Here is a 19423-nt window from a genome sequence, read left to right as displayed (position 1 = left end):
TCTCCCCCTCTTCTTCTGAGGAGGGGGAGAAAGAGAGTGGTTGTGGTGGGGTTTAGCTGCCCAGCTGGGTAAAACCACCACATACAATTAGATGGCACGAAGGCCATCCCTTCAGCTTAGACTTACAGGATATTTGCACCTACAGTTATTTGAACAGATCATTCTTGATCTACTGCTAATAGAACTAGCCAGAGTGAGAAGTGGAACTAGCCATTTCCAACACCACTCAGTGTATTCTGCAATTCTCACATATCTATAAAAAAAAAAAAATCACCCTTTTACCTGCTTTTAAGGGAAATTCTCAGTGCTTCAAGGCTCATAGAGAGGGCTGCTATTCACTTTAACCATATCACAATTTTGCCCTCATGGTTTACTGGGACACCTTATGAGAAGAGAATAGAAGATATCAACCCCCAGAATCTCTCTGGTCTCATTACCTTTCACAACCAGAGAAGCCTTGGAGATTAGACCACGGGCAGTGAAAATGACTTCCCCACTATCATCAGGAATCGCACTTTTGATACTCAGAGTATACTTCCGACCCATGTTAAAGGCTTTAAATCGCCCTCCACTTTCCACTTTGCTCCCATTCAGTGTCCAGTTGAAGTCATCAATGCTTTCATGGGACAAAATGCACTCAAACATACAGTCTTCTCCCTCCTGGATTTCAGTGTTCTTCAGCCGTTTGGTAATGCCAATGTTCAGTTCTGGAAGACAAAATGTAGGTTAATATAAGAAGAAAAAGCATTTACGATTGACATGAGAAGTAGTACTGACATTTTTAGCTCATCAGACTGGTTTATCTGCAGGATTTGCAGGAAGCTACTGCATTCCTTACTGATGTATTTGACATGTAAAGAATTCCTCAGACATTATCCAATCAGAATTACCAGAAAGCTATAGCAAAAGGGACATGTGAATCTCCTGGCTTTGCTCTGGAAGGACTGTGTGGAGAACAGCTCATTCCATGAAGCAGAGTGAAGATGTAATGAGGAAAAGCTAACAAACGGAAATACTCTGGGATATTGTATGAGACAAAGGTTTTTGCCCATGATGAGAAATTGAATGTTTTTATTTGCGTATTTGTTACCATCCTACTCCTTCAGGTGTTCGAATCATACTGAAATTCAAAACTTGTTTCGTTACCAATGAGAGTTCAAAAACCATGAACACTCCTCCTTCCTTCAAGAAGCCACAAGGATTAGAGGACAGATTGGATTGCTGTCTTCTTCAGCAGACAATATTGAACTGCTTTCGTGTTCACACAGCAGACTGAAATACTAGCTGAGCCATGTGAAACAAGCTGCTTTTTCGTTTTCTTGCCCCCCCCCATCCCCCCCCCCCCCTTTTTTTTTTTTGGCATGTGTACGTGTTTTGCTTTGGGGTGTGATTTTTCATTGCATTGTTTTGTTTTGAGAAATCAGCTGCTCTTCTGGGAGGGTTTCTCCACTTTAGGAATGTTCAGAAAGAAAACATTGCCGGTACATTCCTGACACATCCAGAGATTTTCATGGAAACACAAGGTATACTTACAACAAAGAGCAAGAAGAACTGTTCAGAAACCACTGTGGTAAATTCCAGCAACACTGTTTTATAGTGGAGGCAATTTATGTCCATGAGGGGATAGGTGTGAGATGTAGGGACCAACCCACATGTATTTTCAGCACCCCTTTACTGGCAATTGTCAACAGTACTTACCCTGAATGCTGACCTTTGACTTGGCAACATCAGTGCCAATATCACAGGTGTATAAACCTGCATCTGTCTTTTCAAGGTCATGGATAAGGAGACACAGAGTCTTCCCGGACTGTATCTGCTCATACTTGTTGCCAGCAGTGAGCACCACATCATCCTTTTTCCAAATGGGTTTGACCTTCTCTTTGGAGACTTCACATTCCAGTTTAATTACGCCTCGCTCCTCACCAAAAACATCATCCAAGGACTTCATGAAGACAGCAGGCTTCTCTGAAGTTTAACAAGCAAAACAGGAATTAACCAGGAATTTAAGCTGAGAAATTTTCAGTCACTACCAGATATTTAAAGAGGGCTTAAGAAAACCCTTACCAAAACTGATGGTACCAATATAGAACCTAAAGCAGTTTAACACTCATGATATGAATGAGTTTTATGGAAATCAGGACAGCACTGCAATTTTGGTCTCTCTCTGAGATTGCATGGACTCCTTTTTTGTCTGTGTTGGGTCATCTGTCAGGCAGAGGTGATCCCAAGGGAGACGCAGTCACAGAGACTAGGGCTTGAATCAGACATGCGCGGCCTTAGTGAAGGCCAAAGGAATAGCTTCATATTTAGAAGATGCTCAACAAGATAGCCTAGTAAGGAAAACCTTGCATGCATCATGAAGAAGAAGAAAATGTTCTCTGGGAATTTCCTTGCTTCTTGCAGCAGTGCTCAAGTGGAAAGTGGTCAGGTGGTTACAAGAAACACATGTGAAGGGAAATAATTGGGATGTAGCTATTCCGAAGCTGGAGAGCTGGCACTGCCTTTGTATGAAGCAGAACTCATACAGTAGGCAGGAGAAATAAAAGGATATACTGCACACTCTCCTGAACATCTTTGCTCTTGCTTCTAAAGGGCATCGATTCCCTTTATTTATCTTAAAATATATTTCATGCAGAAATTCAGGGGAATTTTTTGACCAGGTATAAAAGAAAGGAGGAAGAGGAAATACTTCAGACTCTCTGAGTAGGTAGAGTAAAAGATTTAATCTTTTCTGATGCTCTAGGAAAAGCAAATTAGTGATGACCAGGAGGCAAAACACATGAAGAATGGTCTCTGATTTCCTACAAGAATATGTAGGATATTAGACTCTCCGACTTTCAGAGAGAACGTCTCAGAACATTTCCCACTGACACTTCCATCCTGGAACAATGCAGATACATGATGGAATTAATTTATGGCAACAAATCCCTATAAGTTACCTGAGCATGCCTTTAGAAACAGGTGTATTTCTAAAGAAAATATGATTTTTAAATTTTGATAGAAGCTTTACCTCATGTTTCTAGCATGCTTGAAATAATATCATGCAACTTACTATGGCCTAGCTGATGCATGAGAACGTTAAACCACAGCAATTCGGTTCTGTGAGCAAACTTTAAAACATTAAGGACAGCAGCAAATTTCATTATTTTTCTCATTTGAATCAGTCCAACTTGATGATAGATACACTGAAAAGCGTGCCCTACCCTTGAAGGTACACTGAAGCTCAGCTCCTTACAGTCAAAAAGAAAATCTTTAGAAACAACAGTATTTAGACTACATACTATTTAAGAGAGCAACAAGTAAAGGAAATTGCCCTTGAAACTATAGTTATGATAAGTAAAAGAATGATAAACAGCTATGGAAATTTTTGGCAGGACACCAAAACAATTTTTGGAAAATCATCAGCTACAGTAGAAACTTAAACTAGAAGAAAGCACCTGAACACTTATCCCCCCAGAGGGGTGAGGCTTAGAAGGAGGATTGCTGCATGGATGTGGTAAATAATAGCTGCTTTACGTCTCTTAGTTCTTGAAGAGTATGATCAGACCCACCTATCACCTTCAGATGCGCAGTCTCTGACACCTTGTCTGACTTCATTGTCACTGTGCCAGCATCTTCAGGCTTGACCTGCTTCATCGTCAGCATGTAGCAGTTGCCAACATTCTTGATGTCATTGAAATTGTTGGTGTAAAGGAGGGTGCCGTTCAGGAACCATTCCACATCCTCGTCATCATGGGACAGCTCACAGGAGAAGACAGCAGAGCTCTCTTCTTCAATTTCCACATCCTGCAGGTGTTTGATTACTTCTACGTTGCGGGCTGTTGGATAAACAAGGTGTACCATTACCACTGTTGCTATATATTAGTACTGTTACACAGATTTCACAGTGTTCAGGGTTTATTAAATGATTTAGTCTGATCTCCTGAACATCACAGGCCAACACATTTCATTTACTTAGTTCTGCACTTTGTCCAACAGAAGAGCATCCATTACAAAAGATTATGTTGTCCAGAGCCCTCAATTCTCCTTTCACACATAAATCTTTTTCTTTTATTTAAAGATAAGTAATTCTTCTGAAATGGTAATAACATTACAGTGATGTCTAAATACCCCTCAGAGCTCCAGTCCCTGTATTCTAGTCACTGCACACACACATACACAGTGTGTAAATCATCCCTGACTCACTGCCAGGGGAAGAATCACAAAGAAGATGATATGAAAACAAGGGTTTTGGCCACAAACAGCTACTACAGAGATAAAACAATTTGCTAAGGTTTAGGGAGCAACAGGAAGTGAATTATTTTCTTTTCCAGTCCTTGGCCAGAAGTTTGTCTTTGAAGCTTCTCTACACATGAAGTGCTTTTTCTCAAGGACTGGTTAACTCCGAAGAGGGTTTTGGAGAATTAAAAAATCTTGTCATTTGGATGAACCTCTGCAAGGCCAAACTGTTACCAAAAGCTGCTTCCTGGACTGCTGGAAATGATTCAGCAGCCTACCTCCAAGTCTTGTTGAAAGTGACACAGAGGTCAACTTCTCTTCCAGTTTCACCAGAGGGGAAGAACTGGCTAAACAGTACTGCTATACCAGGATGTGATAGAACACCAGTAACAGATATATTACAGATAAAAGCTGACACAGCGGTTAGTGGAAATGAAAACCACAAAGGTACACAAAAAATCAGAGGCCTATAGCAGTTTAACACAAGGAAAACATTTTTAGCTAAAAGTATCAAGGAGTTCCAAAGAGTTCAGTTCCTTGAGCAAAAGGGAAAATGATGTGCCTTAAGAAAGACAAACACACTTCTGCCTAATCCCAGCACCTTACGCAGACACTACCCTTCCATGTACATATTCTATTTGATGGTAAATGCTGGATTTCATTATGTTGGAATATCAGCACAGTGCATAATATAAATAGATCAGTGAAAATGGTACGCTTATATTAAATTAGCAGAAGAGAACTGTAGATTTTGACCTCTAAAAGATAAAAAATCTAGAGAGAAATACTGAACAGTAAAGATATGCAACAGGCAAACCTCCCTGCTGCAAACTGCTCATACCTTCAACTGTCAGTGTGGCTTCGGTCTCCGCATTTCCTGCCCTGCACTTGTACACACCAGCATCTTCAGGCTTCACCTTCAGAATCTTGAGCTCTGCTGAATGCTTCTCCCGCTTGATCTTGTACTTTTCAGAGGGCTCGATGGGCGTGTGGCCCTTGAACCACTTCACAACCTTTGGAGAAGGCCTGAAGTCACAAGACAGGATGACAGAATGGCGTTCCAAAGCTGTCTTATCCTCCATCTTCCTGGTGATCTGTATATGGTAATCTGCAAAACAGGGTCGGAAAAGAAGAAAGGATGAATGCAAAGTGAAGAAGAGGAAAGTTTATACTCTGTATTTCATGCCAATTAATTTCATGTATTTCATGTTCATAACAGTTCTGTGAGCTGCTCAGGTGATGCTACAGGTTTCTGTTATGGACCTGATTTACCTTGAGGCTAAAACAGTACAATAATCTATAAGGGATACTGGTGACTACATTTCTGTACAATAATATTGCACCAAATGCATGGTCCAGTTCTGGTTCAGTGCTTATTGAATTGCTCTCTGATTGAGGACTTTACTCAAATAACAGTTAATTAGAAACAAACCTAGGACTTCAGGATGTGATTGGAGACATTTACAATGGTGACAACAGAAGATGAAAAGTCCTGAAGCTTCGTCTCAGATCAAATCAATGAAAAAGTGAATTAAGGAAATCTGCCAGCAAACTTGTCTAGTTCAGAAATACAACAAATAAATTCTCTGGGGAAATTTAACCTGTTTTGACTACTTTGGTAAAGCTAAGAAAAAAAAAAAAAGTCTTGTCTCTATAGATTTGAATACTAGGCACACCACACCCATTAATCAGATGCCTTTCTGAGACATTGCTGTCACATTTAGTGCCCAACATCTTGTAATTGGGAACCTAAGCAGACCTTCCAGGTATACACACAACATTTCAAAGATCCCAGGCAGTGGAGCCTGCACATTAAACACTATGTCTGGAAAATTAGCTTCCAGAGGCTGTGAGAGAAAGGATCTCTCATGATCTAATTCAAGCTAGAACATATCACATTACCTCTGACAAGCAGGTTTGCTGTGGATTTTGATTTGCCGATGGAGAACTGAACGGTGCCTGTCATATCAGCGCTGGTTTTCAGTATTGTCAGCCGGTGGATGGTGCCTTCTTGCTGCATGATAATGTTTCTGCCAGCCTGTAAGACTTCTCCACGTAGATACCATTTGGGGGGTTTCACAGATGGAATGGATATCTCACATTCAAATTTGGCTTCTTCTGGCTCAGTCACGTCCTCATCACACAGTTCCTTTACAATGTTAATGGATTGCTCTGGATGAAAGATGGAGCAAGAGAAAGCAGAGCTTTAAGATCCATGAAAGAGCTCTTTGATTGTCATCCTGCACATTCATGCCATCTTTACTGCACCTGAATACTGAACCAGGCTCAAAAGGCCTTAAAACATCCCTTTTTCTTTTTCTAAATAATAAATACGTATTGCTGCTAACAGCTCAGACAGTAAGACTATAACAAACTCAAGAGAGGATCCAGATCTCCTGACTCCCAGTCCAATTTCTAAAGCAGACCACCACCTTCCCACCCTGATATTAAACTCTTGGAGCTATAACTGGAATTATATATGGAAAATTTTATTTCTTATTATTTCATATATAAATGCAATAGAGGTTCAGTGAAATGCAGATAATGTTAATGGGAAAGATTTTGGTAAACTATAGCAACTTTTCTCTGAACAAGCTTTGTTTAGTAGATCTTAAAAAGTTCTCCAGAACATGAATTAACCACTCTCCTTAAGAGAAGGTACAATTTTCCAAGACATTCCTGCCCTTATAATCCTACTAAGAAGCAATATCAATGGAATTCACGCTAAATCTGCACTGAATGAAAAAACTATAAGTGGTCTTGTGTTTTTAAAGTGAATGACAAGGGCTTTTGAATCAGCCCTTCCAATGTATTCTGTGAGGAAAAATTGTTTACTACCTTCAACAAAGAAATGAGCACTGCTTTTGTCATCAAAGGCATCACAAGTGTATGTGTCCTCATCTTCATAATCTGCATCGTTGATAATGAGTTTCCGATAGACACCTTCGCTCACAATTTCATATTTGTCACTAGGGTGAATTTCCATATCCTTTTTATACCATCTAACTTCAGCATTGGCACGAGATACTTGGCATTCCAGGAATCCCCGATGTTTTTCAAGTGCAATCTTATCCCGCAAAGGCTTCACAATTTTTACAGGCAGCTCTAAAAGGAGTGAAAAAAAGATGCAATAATCGGTGCAGTTCCTGTGAAAGGTGTCAATTAAAATCTCAAAAGCAATATTTCTTTTGTGGATAGTTATTTGGATGATGACAGGAGTCCCCACCGTGTTAAGCACTCATCTAACATACAGCAAGTAAAGAGGTAAAGAAAGAAAGACTTGCTATCCCTATTTTACCACTTGGATGGCTGAATTACAGAGATAATAAGTAATTTACTCAACAAGGTTGGGGACTGATAAGAGATTTCCTGAGCTCTTCCTCAGCGTGTTTGCTCAAATGTCTTCCTTCACTTTCTCTATCACATATTTAAGCTGTACATTAAAAAAAAAATAAATAAAATGTTTTCTTTCCAAACAAAAGCCAACAAGAGAAAATGAAAGTCAAACCATGTCTTTTTTGTCCCTCACAGTCCAAACATGAAACTGAATGTCTAAAGTAGGAAATCAATCTCGTGAGAAAATGAATTGTTTGACTTAGCAAAAGTAAATCCCCAACAGTGACATGGATATTTCACCTCCACAAAGGTTGGTAGAAGTTTTTATTTCTGTGAAAGCTTTAAGTGCTGTTTAACTTTCTTCACGTTAAAAGTAAGGGAAATTGGTTGGTTTATAACAGGAGACAATTTAAGTGGTATTGTTATCAAAAGTGTAATTACCTTTCACTCTAAGCTGGGCACGAGATTCTGCCTTTTCAGCGACAAATTTGATCTCTGCTGCATCTTTGACTTGGACACGCGTGTAAGTCAGCGAATAGGTCTTTCCTGAGAACAGACACACAACCACACACAGCTGCCTGTGAGCAAACAGCTTCACTCTCCAAAGCACATTGCCAGGTCGGCACCACCTGTCTGGTTTCAGAGCATTACTACCTGTTCTTGTGGCAGCAAAGCCGACCATTCCCCTACATCCACATCCCTGTAACAAAGCGTAACCTAAACACAGCTTCTCCAAGGACAGACTGAATGCAGCTCCCATCATCAGAAAATTACTTGAAACAGAAGGATCCCACCCACTGTCAGACACAAACTCCTTTGAGAGATTAACTGACTGCCCTTTTTACTGCCTCTTTGGAACAAATTGCATTGATTTCCTACCTGCTGCTGGCAGCATGGGATAGTGGCATAACACCAGATTTGCCACACTAAAGTTCCCACCTTGTCACTGCCCCAGCCTAACTGCAACCCCAAAACAAAAGGGGAGCTCTCTGCTGAACCTTCTTAACTTGAGTTCAGAGGTCAGACCATTCTGCTTATTCTCCCAACCCACCCCCCACTCAAGGATAAGATTCCTATTTGAATTCCTACCATCTTGACGCATTCTAATGTTGTCATCAGCCTTCAGCTTGCTGTCATCTTTGTACCACTGGGTTTGGACCTCATCGTGTGAAATCTCACAGACGAAAGATGCACTCTCATATTCATTCACTTCCACATCTTCCAGTGGTTTAACAATCTTGATATCTCGGGCTGTGAAATCATAGAGACAAATATTTATTGGAGTTTCTACATAGCTGAGTGCAGTGTCTTTACCTTATGCATACTTGCATGGAAAAAAAAAAAAAAAAAGAGACTGCATTTTATTCTAAACCACCTTCCCTTCATGGATGGTATCTTCCTTCAATACAGCAAATACATTTTGCACTTGAACCCACAGATAGAATTACTAGCGGCAGTGGAGCTCACTGCAACTGGATTTTATGGAAGCCAGAAATTTAATGTCTTTTAAAACCTGTCTAAACATATTAATGGAAGAAAAATCTGCCAAGGAAAACTAGACACACCCCTACAATCTCATGTCACTATAAACCTGTCTCATTCTTATGCTTCTCTGCATACCCCTCTCTCATTCCTTTGCTTGTGTGCCCAGACTGTATCAGCCATGTTTTACCTAGGGGGTACCTTTGTTTAAGAATCCCTTGAACTTGGCACAATCCCCTTTAACTCCACAGATCTGCACTTGTTTATGTCAGAACTGATCCATATTTCTGTGCTACTGCAGCCCTTTCATTTTGAAAGGACAGGTCTTGATACATCCTGGATTAGCCCCAGGAACAAATTCAGATATAAATCAACCCATCCCAGTCACAAGGTCAGGGAGAAAAGGGGAGTTCAGCAGAGCGATGGAACAGGACAGATGTTCATGAAGAAATTGCTAACACTGAACCCAAGTGGCCACATGAGGACAGCAACTAGTAAGAAATAAGAAAAAGCTGATTTGTTTTTTAAGATGTCCCTTTGGAAAACAAATCTGCCAGGGCACAGCAGACCTGTCTGTTCAGTAACTGGCCTTCAGTACTTATGATCTGGTGCTTCAGAGCCTGGTGATAAAATACATCTGGTGCTTATCCAGTGTGACATATGGAGGGAAAATCTGTCTTGAGTATGAAGAAGAGATGCAGTCAGAAATCTTTACACTTTCCCTTAGCATTTACTACATAAAAGGTATGGCAAATCTTGAGATCATTCCCAGGGCTTATTTGGTTCAGGCAAAGTCCCTCTATGACAATGGCAGAAGCTAAACCAAACTATGTGTGTGTCAGCCACTGATGCCCTGCTTTGTGCCAGACTGTCCAGTATCTGCTAACTTGCCCATCCAGAAACACTATTTAAATTCCAGAGAACTGAAATGACTTCTAATAAATGGAAAAATAAGTTAGCACTTCTTCCAAAAATAACTCCTCTAAGGATAGAACAAGAACACAACAGCTCTGCCAGTATTTTCTCACTAAGAAGAGAAAGGTATCCAAAATAGTAACTGAGAAATGCACAAACTGTCCGTGAAGCATTTCTTACTGTGGAGTAAAATACTGCAGTAGGGGTTATTTCCTCTTTCAGTTGAACATACCATGAACCTTCAGGGTAGCTGATGTCTTGTCTTCAGCTGCTTTACACATGTAGGTTCCCTGGTCTTCATATTCACACTTGTGAATAATGAGACTTCTCTTATTTCCTTGGGAAACCATCCCCACTTTTTTACTTTGCTGGAGCTCCTTCCCATCCTAGAAGGGAAAAGGCCGAATCAGATCACCATCAGCAATTCTTCATCTGCTCTGAGCAAAAGGAGCATTCTGGTCTATGCTTAATTCACCTGTCTCACTGGACTTAATGGATCTGTGCTTACTGGAACATATGCTGAAACTTAAGCACAGCACAAAGTTGTCAACATGTAGGAATGGCTGAAGAACATGCATGAATTCTGGCCAACCTGTGACAGCTATTTGCAGACTTAAGGCACTGTACAGGATTGGCAATAAACCCATTTGGACATTAGCTTGAAGAAATGACATTATCCCCATCTAAGGGAAGAATCAGATGAACCCCAAGGAAGGTACATGAAGTGTCTGAGCTTATCCCTAGGCTATCAGGTACAAAGGGAACTGAGGTCTCACTTTAAACCACAGTTCCCAATGAGGCTACAAATCCTGTGTGAGAACTGCTAGGTATGAACTGATGCACAAGACTGCACTCCTATTGATAAGAGTGCTCACATTCTGTCCAAAAAGAGCTCAGATATTCACTTAAAATGCAAGAGAAAATTCAAACTAATTAATGTATCCGGTAAATAACAAGGAGTGATGAACTGGGCGAATAAATGAACATAAAGGCAAGAGAGCAATGCTGAGACCTGTACGGCAAAGGCTTACATCCCTCAGAAGTGAAATTAAAGGCTCTCATTTCCAGAGAAATCAGAAATGAAAATACCACTGCCCATCACATGCTGTACCTTGAACCACTTAACATCCACGTTGGGCCTGGACAGCTCACACTCAAATGTGACCTTGTCCTTCTGAGTTACACTAGCATCTACCAACGGTTTGCTGATTTTCACAGGCAATTCTGGGGAAAAAAAAAAAGAGAGACAAATACAAAAGGATGTCCAGTTAGTAGGGAATGAGGTCTCTAGAAACATCTGGCACAAGGAAGAATGGATAGGCAGAGCCTAGTGCCTGTTTTCCACGTTTAATATAACTTCTAAGTGAAAAGAAACCCCCAAATACTATTGTTTTGAACACATTATGATTACATGTACTAGGGACAATGATGTTACAATAATCCTGTTGATATTTGAGGGAAATGTTACTGATGAAGAAAGCTTGTTGCCCTCTTAAAGGCTTACTCTCTGGGGACAGGAGCAAATAACCACGTGCCACACCAAATAGCGCCTCAGACTTTGGGGTCAGTGTACCTCTCACAGTGAGCCTCCCTGAGGAATGAATGCCATCTGCTTTGAAGGAGATGAGTCCTGCATCTTCAAGAGTCACAGAAGAAAGTGTCAGTGAATGCTTCTTCCCCTGGACGCCCATGCTGATATTCGGGGCAGGCTTCAGCCGAACACCGTCCTTCTGCCAGGTCCCTTCCACATCCTCATGGGACACCTCCACCTCAAAGGTGACAGTCCCTTTCTCAGAGACTTCGAGGGGCTGAAGGCCTTTCACCAGCTTGATCTGCCTCACTGAAAAACAACATGGACAAGTTGGAGATCTCACAGCAACAGCTGAGAAATTGCATCAGGACTTCCAAAATACATTGCTTCCTCACACAGGTACAGCATTTGCCAATTAAAGAACCACCTTTGCAAAAAAAAAAACACAAATAAAATATCTGTCCCTGACCATACTGCTAGTATGGCTGCTCTTAAATGGATGCTTTCAGCTGAGAAAAATAGGTCCCACAAACATTGCAGGGCCCTTTTTCTAGCCAGTTCCCCCCGCAATCACCCACTGTCTAGACCAGAAATCAACTAAATAGTATAGCAATTTTTAACTCAGTAAATTGGCCCCTAGATATATCCTCACCTTGTACTGTACACAGGACTGGAAAAAAATTGCTTTTACAAAGGCCTTCTCATCATAAAGCAGCAAACATCTGGGGAATGGCAGAACTTCTACAGGATTTATTTTAATAGACAATAGTTCATGTCAAGAGATTTGAAATTTTATATCCATGTTCTTAGGATAACTTCTGCTATAATTAATTGACCTAATTATGCTTTTCCCTGATGAAAACTTAGAGGTGTATCAAAAGGAGGATCACTTTACTAAGGAGTTATTTTTATTTAAGTCTTCCTCAAATATCTCCTCCTGGAGATGTTTTATTTATCAAAATAAAATATTCAGGCCAATAGGATATTGGTTTGAGCAGCTCAGTTGGTTTTAGGATCTGCTGGCATCTTAAGATCAGAACAGACACTGATCTTTTGGTTAAGCATCTTTTATACTGGAGTAAATCCATAGATTTTTGCATTCTTATTCCTTTTTTACCTTGCTCCAAAAGCACTTTCAAGCCAGACAGTATCAGTCCAGCTCGGTGTTTAAAAAAAAAAAAAAAGACAAACAAAAAAACAAGAAAAGCCCCACACTCCTCTAAAATCAGGCTTCTTAGCCTAAAGGTCAGCACCAAATAATAGTAGCTCATTTTCCTAGCCTGTGAGCATTTAAAGAACATCTGCTGACCTCAATATGAGCTCTAAACAATATATTTAACTAAAAAGAAGACATTTGCTTGAATGCCAAAAGACAGAGTGTAATTTTAGACTTCCACTTTCAAGGTCTTGCTTCTGCCATAAAGCAGTGTGAGCGCCCACTGCCATGTCAGCTGGAGGACTTGGATGTGGAATCCCTACAGTCAAGTGAGATTCCTGCCCCATTCCTGCTGCACCTCATAACTAAGGCTTGGATGATCAGAAGAGTCTCATGGCTTTATTGGCCATGAGGAGTTCTTTGCGGTGGTTTGACATGATAGCATACACATGTGGCTTGGCGTGTACGCTTAAGGTCTGCGTCTTACTCTCCTTCACTTTCATGAGCTGCAAAATATGAATACTGTGAATTTTACTGTGCCCAGTTCTGGGCTCCCCGGTACAAAAAAGACAGGGATCTCCTGGAAAAAGTCCAGCGGAGGGCCACAAAGATGATACGGGGCCTGGAGCATCTTCCCTATGAGGAAAGGCTGAGAGACCTGGGTCTGTTCAGCCTGGAGAAAAGAAGACTGAGAGGGGATCTCATTAATGTGTATAAATACCTGAGGTGTGGGAGACAGAGGGATTTGGCCAACCTCTTTTCAGTGGTTTTTGGGGATAGGACAAGGGGCAATGGCCACAAGATAGAGCACAGGAAGTTCTGCACCAACATGCCAAAGAAATTCTTCCCAGTGAGGGTGACGGAGCACTGGGACAGGCTGCCCAGGGAGGTTGTGGAGTCTCCTTCTCTGGAGATAGTCAAGGCCCATCTGGATGCCTACCTGGGCAGCCTGCTCTAAGGAACCTGCTTTGGCAGCGGGGGTGGACTCGATGATCTCTCGAGGTCCCTTCCAACCCCTTCAATTCTGTGATTCTGTGATCACATGTGAAAAGAATTCCCTACAATGAGCTGATTTCCAGTTTTGATCATCTTGGATCACCTTGAGTTTCAGCCACTTAATGAAATGATCTCAGTTCATCAACAGAGAAGCTATCTTTTTTTACGGTGTCTCTAAGTGATGAGAGTGCAACTGGGTATCTGCAAAGCACACACCCAGTAATTATCTGGTACCAGCATTCACTCCCTCCATCAGAACAGGAAGGTTTTAAACCAGAGTCATGCAAGCTTGCATGAGGCACCTTGCACAAAACTATAAAACGCTGTTGGTAGCTATCAGGACTAGCCATTTTTTTCCTGCATAAACATTTTTCCATCATTATTTTTTTTAACACTTGGCTATAACAACAGCCAGTGTCTAAAAAACTCATGCAACTGGAGCTACAACCAACTGTGCTGAAACATCTTGCTGGAGGGAGACTGACTCAGCCAGAGTTTGAAAAACACGCCTTGGTGTACAACATGTAAAAGAGGATGGCGCAGCAAACTGCCCCACACTGCCCTGCATTCTTCCAACCCATGGTGACCAGGGAAGTACTGTATTTCCCTACCTTCTGTGGAGCCAGCTCATCCAATTTAACTGAGACAGTCAACCTGAATCTAGATCTAAATCAGGACTGTAGTCACCTGTGGTTACTTGAATATTCAGAAAGACATTCCAGAAGGTAATTCAGTACATCTACAACTTAAAAAACTTATTTATTAAAACACTCTTTAAAGTCCTTTTTTTTTTTTTTTTTTTTTTTTTGGTTCTCTGTAAACAGAAGGAGCTGAAGGAGGATTAGACTTAGATTTAGGCTGAATGGATCCCAGATTAATCTAATAGGTGCTGGTCTAATGTCTGTGGTTTTTGTTTGTTTGTTTTTCCTAGAGCTATTCAGTTTGGAAAAAAGATGAGCAACATCCTATAGAAGTGATAACCACCACATTTTGTGACACTAAAGAAATGCGTTTTGACAACTGTCAGCCAGGAAGATTTTGAAGATGAAGCTGTCCTAACAGTGCATGAAAGTGATTTGACAAACCCTGCTCTGTATGAGACAGTTTGTCATCAATTTTTGATACCTTTGATTCCCACTCTGCTCTTAGGCAAACAACCCTAGTCCTCATCTCGCCCTCTCGAGCTGCTGCCTCACAGAAGGGGCAGAAAAAAACACATCTGTATTAGCAGGGAGATTTGAAGTAGACTAACTTGGAGAGTGACAGGGTGGAAATCCAACATTTAGCTACAGGCACATGCAGCTGCACAGAATCATGAAGTGAAGGACAAAGTAAAAAATTAGAGCCTCAAAAAAATGAGAATCATTGGGGTTGTTCCTACCAATTTCATCATGCCCAACCTATTTCCAAGCCTAAACCTTTCCAATCAAAAAATGGAAAAAATATATATATATGTAGGGAGAATTACTGATGAATTTTTTCATGATGTTAGTGTTAATAATATGCACAAAATCCTAGAATGATGTATTGGGTTTATGTGGCAAGGTTTTGGTAGTGGGGGCTGCAGGGGTGGCCTCTGTGAGAAGAATCCAGCAGCTGCCCCATGTTAGATAAGGGCCAGTATCAGCCAGCTCCAAAGGGCCACGCCGCTGGCCAGAGTGGAACCAATAAGTGATGTTGTTTGTGCATCTGTGAGAGCAGAGTTAAGAAAGGGGGGGAAAAAAAAAAAAAAAAAAAAAAGAAAGGCTGCACAACAGCAGCTGGGAGAGAGAGAGGAGTAAGACCCAGCACTTTTAGTACTGCTGAAAGCTGTAAAAGAAAAATCTGAACATTAAATCAACTGGTTTATCTTGTGTGAAGGTATGTACTCACACCATCAGAAGATCACAAAACTGTAAGGCTGGAAATACCCAGAAAAATCATCTAGCCCTTCTCCACTGCTTCAGGACATGCTCAGCTCTTTATGTCATCCCAGACTGCTATTTCACTAACTTTTTCTTAAACCCATGATGGAGGCCTCAAAACCTCTCCAGATGACCTATTCAGTCATCCAACTATTAAAAAGCTTTTTTATTGTATAACCTGGATCTTCCTCATTGCAACTGAAGTCCATTATTTCCACATGGAGAACAGATTGTTCCCTTTCACTTTATAACAGCCTTTTATGTACTTGAAGTCTGTTATCAAGTCCTTCCTTACCTATTATTTATGACCTACACAGCACCAATTGGTGGCAGGGGTTTTGCAGACAAGATTAGGTAGTCCTTAAGTGCTTAAATTCTATCTTCATCTATCCTGTAACAATCATGACAAAAGGATGCAGGAAAAAGGGCAGAAGTACAGGGCTACAGCTGAGATACCATTAGCTTACTTGAAAGGGTAGAACCCACAGATAGAAGATTTACTCTCGTGTTATTTTTTTTTTAACCCTGACTGAATATAAAGAGTTGTTCTGAAAGAGGTGCTTTATAGAGAAGAATTAGGGCAATGGATGGGTGAACAAGGGCTAAAAGCCATACAAATGAAAAAACAGAGTGTACCAGGGAGTGAGAAGTTTCAGAAGAGGAAGAATCAGCTAAGAGGTTTAATAGTCAACAGCATGACTGAAAGCTCGTGGGATGAGATGAAGGCAACAGGAACCAGCCATCCACATTCTGCTTACTGACCTCTCTTCCACATTATCTCAGAAGTTTGACTGGTGGCCAAGCACACAGCTGTGTCCCCATGTCAGGTTTGGTGGCAGTGGCCATTATGATAATGGAAGAGACCAGAATCCACATCCAAATCCTGTCCAGGGTATTTACGGACCTGGCAATCATTCAACTTACTTTCCACGTTGATCTTGGCTTGGGTCTTGTCATCAGGACTCTCACAGCAGTAAAAGCCCCTGTCTGCAAAGGAGATGTCCTTAACCACCAAGATGTGCTTTGTTCCCTCAGTTTTGATCTCTATTTTTTCACTGGGCTTCAATACGATGCTGTTCCTCATCCACTTCACCTCTGCAGGCTTGGTCAGTTCTACCTCCAAGGTCACCGTATCCTTCTCTTCAACAGTTCTGGCCTCCAGTTTCTTCTTGAAGGAGATTGAGGCCTCTGATAAAGGAGAAGTAATAGTAGTAAGAATGTAGAGGATCCAGAAAACATGTTTTCAGAAAGAATTAAAAAGGTGTCTTAATTATCTCTAGTCCCAATACATTCTGGACTTTCCTATTTAATGAAGCAAAAGCAGAAATCCCCTACTGCTACCACAATCAGAGAGAAGGCCATGTGAAACCCACAGGCCACAGCATCAGAGACAGCCCGTCAAAGGTGCACTATGGCCTCTTACCTCGGACTCTGAGATTGGCTGTGCTTTCTACACCCTCCGCATTGGCAGAGATTTCAGCTGCATCTTCCAGTGTCAGATCAGTGATCGTGAGACTGTGGTTGGTGTCCTTCTGTGAGATCACATACTTCTTGCTGGCTTCAATCTTGACACCATTCCTGAGCCACGTGACTACAGCATCACTGGGAGAAACGGTGCACTTGAACACAGCCTCTTTTCCTTCCTCAGAGACCACACTGTTGAGACTCGTAACAAATTTCACCACCCTGGGAGCTGATGGATAGGAAGAAAACGTTTAGGAGCATGTCTCTGAGGCATGGCATAAGCACTTTCAAAGAGCCAATAGATTCAATGATTTCATTAGAAGCATCAAATTTCATTACTTACAGTAATAAATAATGGACCATCATATTTCTCATCTCTGAGTAGGTTTTATGTATAAAGATGCCAGAAGAAAGAGGTAAACAAAGAGGGGAAAAATCCTGTCATAGATATGGAATACTTAATTCCAGCCTCAAATGCAATGTAAAGGTTGATTTGCCCACATACTAAGAGACCTGAGCTCAGCAATGATGTTCTTCACAAACAGAGGTTCCACAGACATTCAGAGAAAAAGTGGAGTTTTGTACTATGTTGTTAACGTAGGGAACAGCATAAACACAGGAATAAACTTGGCTTTGTAGGATTGTAACAGCTGAGGAGGAAAGCCAAGGACCTTTCCACATTGTCACCATTCAGTTCTAGAGACTTACCTTTGGGGGTGATGGTAATGCTGCTCTTGTCATCTCTGGACTCACAGAAGTACTCTCCCTCATCCTCAGCCCGGATCCCTGTTATTGTCAGGGTTCGTTTGACACCCTCCTCGTGAATCTGGAAACGTTTGCTGGGCTTGATCTCAACTCCATTCCTGCACCACACCACCTTCCCTTTGGCATGGCTCACTTCACAGGTCAAAGACACGCTGCCTCCAATCTCAGCATTAACAGCTTCAAGCTTTTTGGCAAACTTCACTGGGATTTCTGAGGTGCAGAGGAAAGGAAAAATGGCAAGAAAGGAAAAGTTAAGAAATCTGTTCTACGAAACCCACTGTAGCCAACTTAAAAAAAAAAAAAGAAAAAGAAAAAAAAAAAGATAGAAGGTGGAGATTTCATTTACATGAAATTATATTATCATTATCACTCTGAAAAGTAAGAACTGCGCCTTAAAACATGTTTGTGTTTGTGTTGTGCCCTTCTTTCTTTCTAATATTTTACTTGATGAGACCACAGTGGGTATTTTTGATGTTTTGCTGTTTGATCGGTTGTGGGTTTTTTTGATGTTGTTTTGGTTTTGATTGTTTGTTTGTTCTAAACATCAGAGCCTAATTTGCCTGACTACACATTAAAACTACTCATCAGCTTTGTCACACTGGTGAGCAGTCAGGATGAGCTAAGGCTCTGCCTGTGCCCTACCCACTGGATTAGGAGGAGACAGAAATGGTGTGATAACATTGGAGAGAAAACACCAGGAAAAGCACCCATCTTAGGTGTTCTTGTTGCCCAAGAGGCTACTGAAGGACGAAAATTGGGTCTTTGAAGGCAGGAAGGACTTTGCTGACCCATGGTGGGGAAGCTGCAGTAGCTGCAAAAGCAATTCAAGTCTAGAGGTTGGAACAGTTTTTGAGAGAAGTCCATGATCTTCACCTTATCTTCCCATAAGAGGAACGCAACTGTTAGGAAGGGACACAACTTGCAGGCTGCTATCTGCTCACCTTTCACCTGTACTTTGAATTCCTGCTTGTCACTTTTTGTCTTGCAAGTGTACACAGCAGTGTCTGTGCTCTCTGCCAGGTTCACTGTCAGAGTCCTGGATGCCCCCTCGCTCTTGATCTCATACTTCTTGTTCGCCTTGATTTCTGCTCCATCTTTGAACCACTTTACTACAGCAGTTTCAGGTGTTACTGAAGTAGTCAAAGTGATGCTTTCATGCTCTTGAACAATGAGGGGCTCCTTCTGGACAACTTTATTTTCAAATTTAGCCTCTGGTTCTAGGAAAGACATTAAAATAGAAAAACTAATAACTTAATTCTCAAATCCTTAAACACAGCAATTTTCAATTTCTCTCTTCATGACTCACAGTCACATACCAGCTCCTCTATAATCTCTAATAACACAGGGAATATGGCTGAATCTTTGTGGCTGCTATAATCTTTTGGCGAGTGGGAAGAAAGAAAATCACCTGCCAGGTAACCCAGAGCTTCTGCTTAGAACAGAAGCAAAGGAAAGAAAATGAAAATACACATCCTGCTACTATAAAAACTTGTTTCTTAGAGATAAAATGACCTGTATAATTTTTGTTCTCCCATTTTTAGGATTCTAAATCTAATTACGAAGTATTAATATGCTAAATCTGAATTTATGCTCTATTCTCTTTTCTGTTTACTCCTTTTCTCTTGGCCTCTTCTCTACCTTGTACAATGCTTTGCC

At 41.1% G+C, this 19423-nt stretch overlaps 1 protein-coding gene across 1 annotated transcript in view; it reads right to left on the bottom strand.

Annotated features, from left to right (window-relative positions):
- OBSCN (obscurin, cytoskeletal calmodulin and titin-interacting RhoGEF) overlaps positions 1-19423 on the bottom strand; it is a 162382-nt gene that overhangs the window by 88840 nt on the left and 54119 nt on the right. Inside the window, 15 exon segments of the mRNA XM_066991378.1 lie at positions 438-707; positions 1699-1965; positions 3552-3818; positions 5060-5326; positions 6121-6390; positions 7057-7323; positions 7996-8100; positions 8644-8805; positions 10184-10337; positions 11063-11175; positions 11525-11791; positions 16463-16726; positions 16962-17231; positions 17711-17977; positions 18709-18984. Of these exon segments, the coding sequence (XP_066847479.1) occupies positions 438-707; positions 1699-1965; positions 3552-3818; positions 5060-5326; positions 6121-6390; positions 7057-7323; positions 7996-8100; positions 8644-8805; positions 10184-10337; positions 11063-11175; positions 11525-11791; positions 16463-16726; positions 16962-17231; positions 17711-17977; positions 18709-18984 (3486 nt within the window).

This window comes from Anser cygnoides, chromosome 2, assembly GCF_040182565.1.
Source record: "Anser cygnoides isolate HZ-2024a breed goose chromosome 2, Taihu_goose_T2T_genome, whole genome shotgun sequence".
NCBI classification, from domain to species: Eukaryota; Metazoa; Chordata; class Aves; order Anseriformes; family Anatidae; genus Anser; species Anser cygnoides.
Note: the sequence above shows the minus strand (reverse complement) of the source record. Positions and strands in the feature narration are given on the sequence as shown.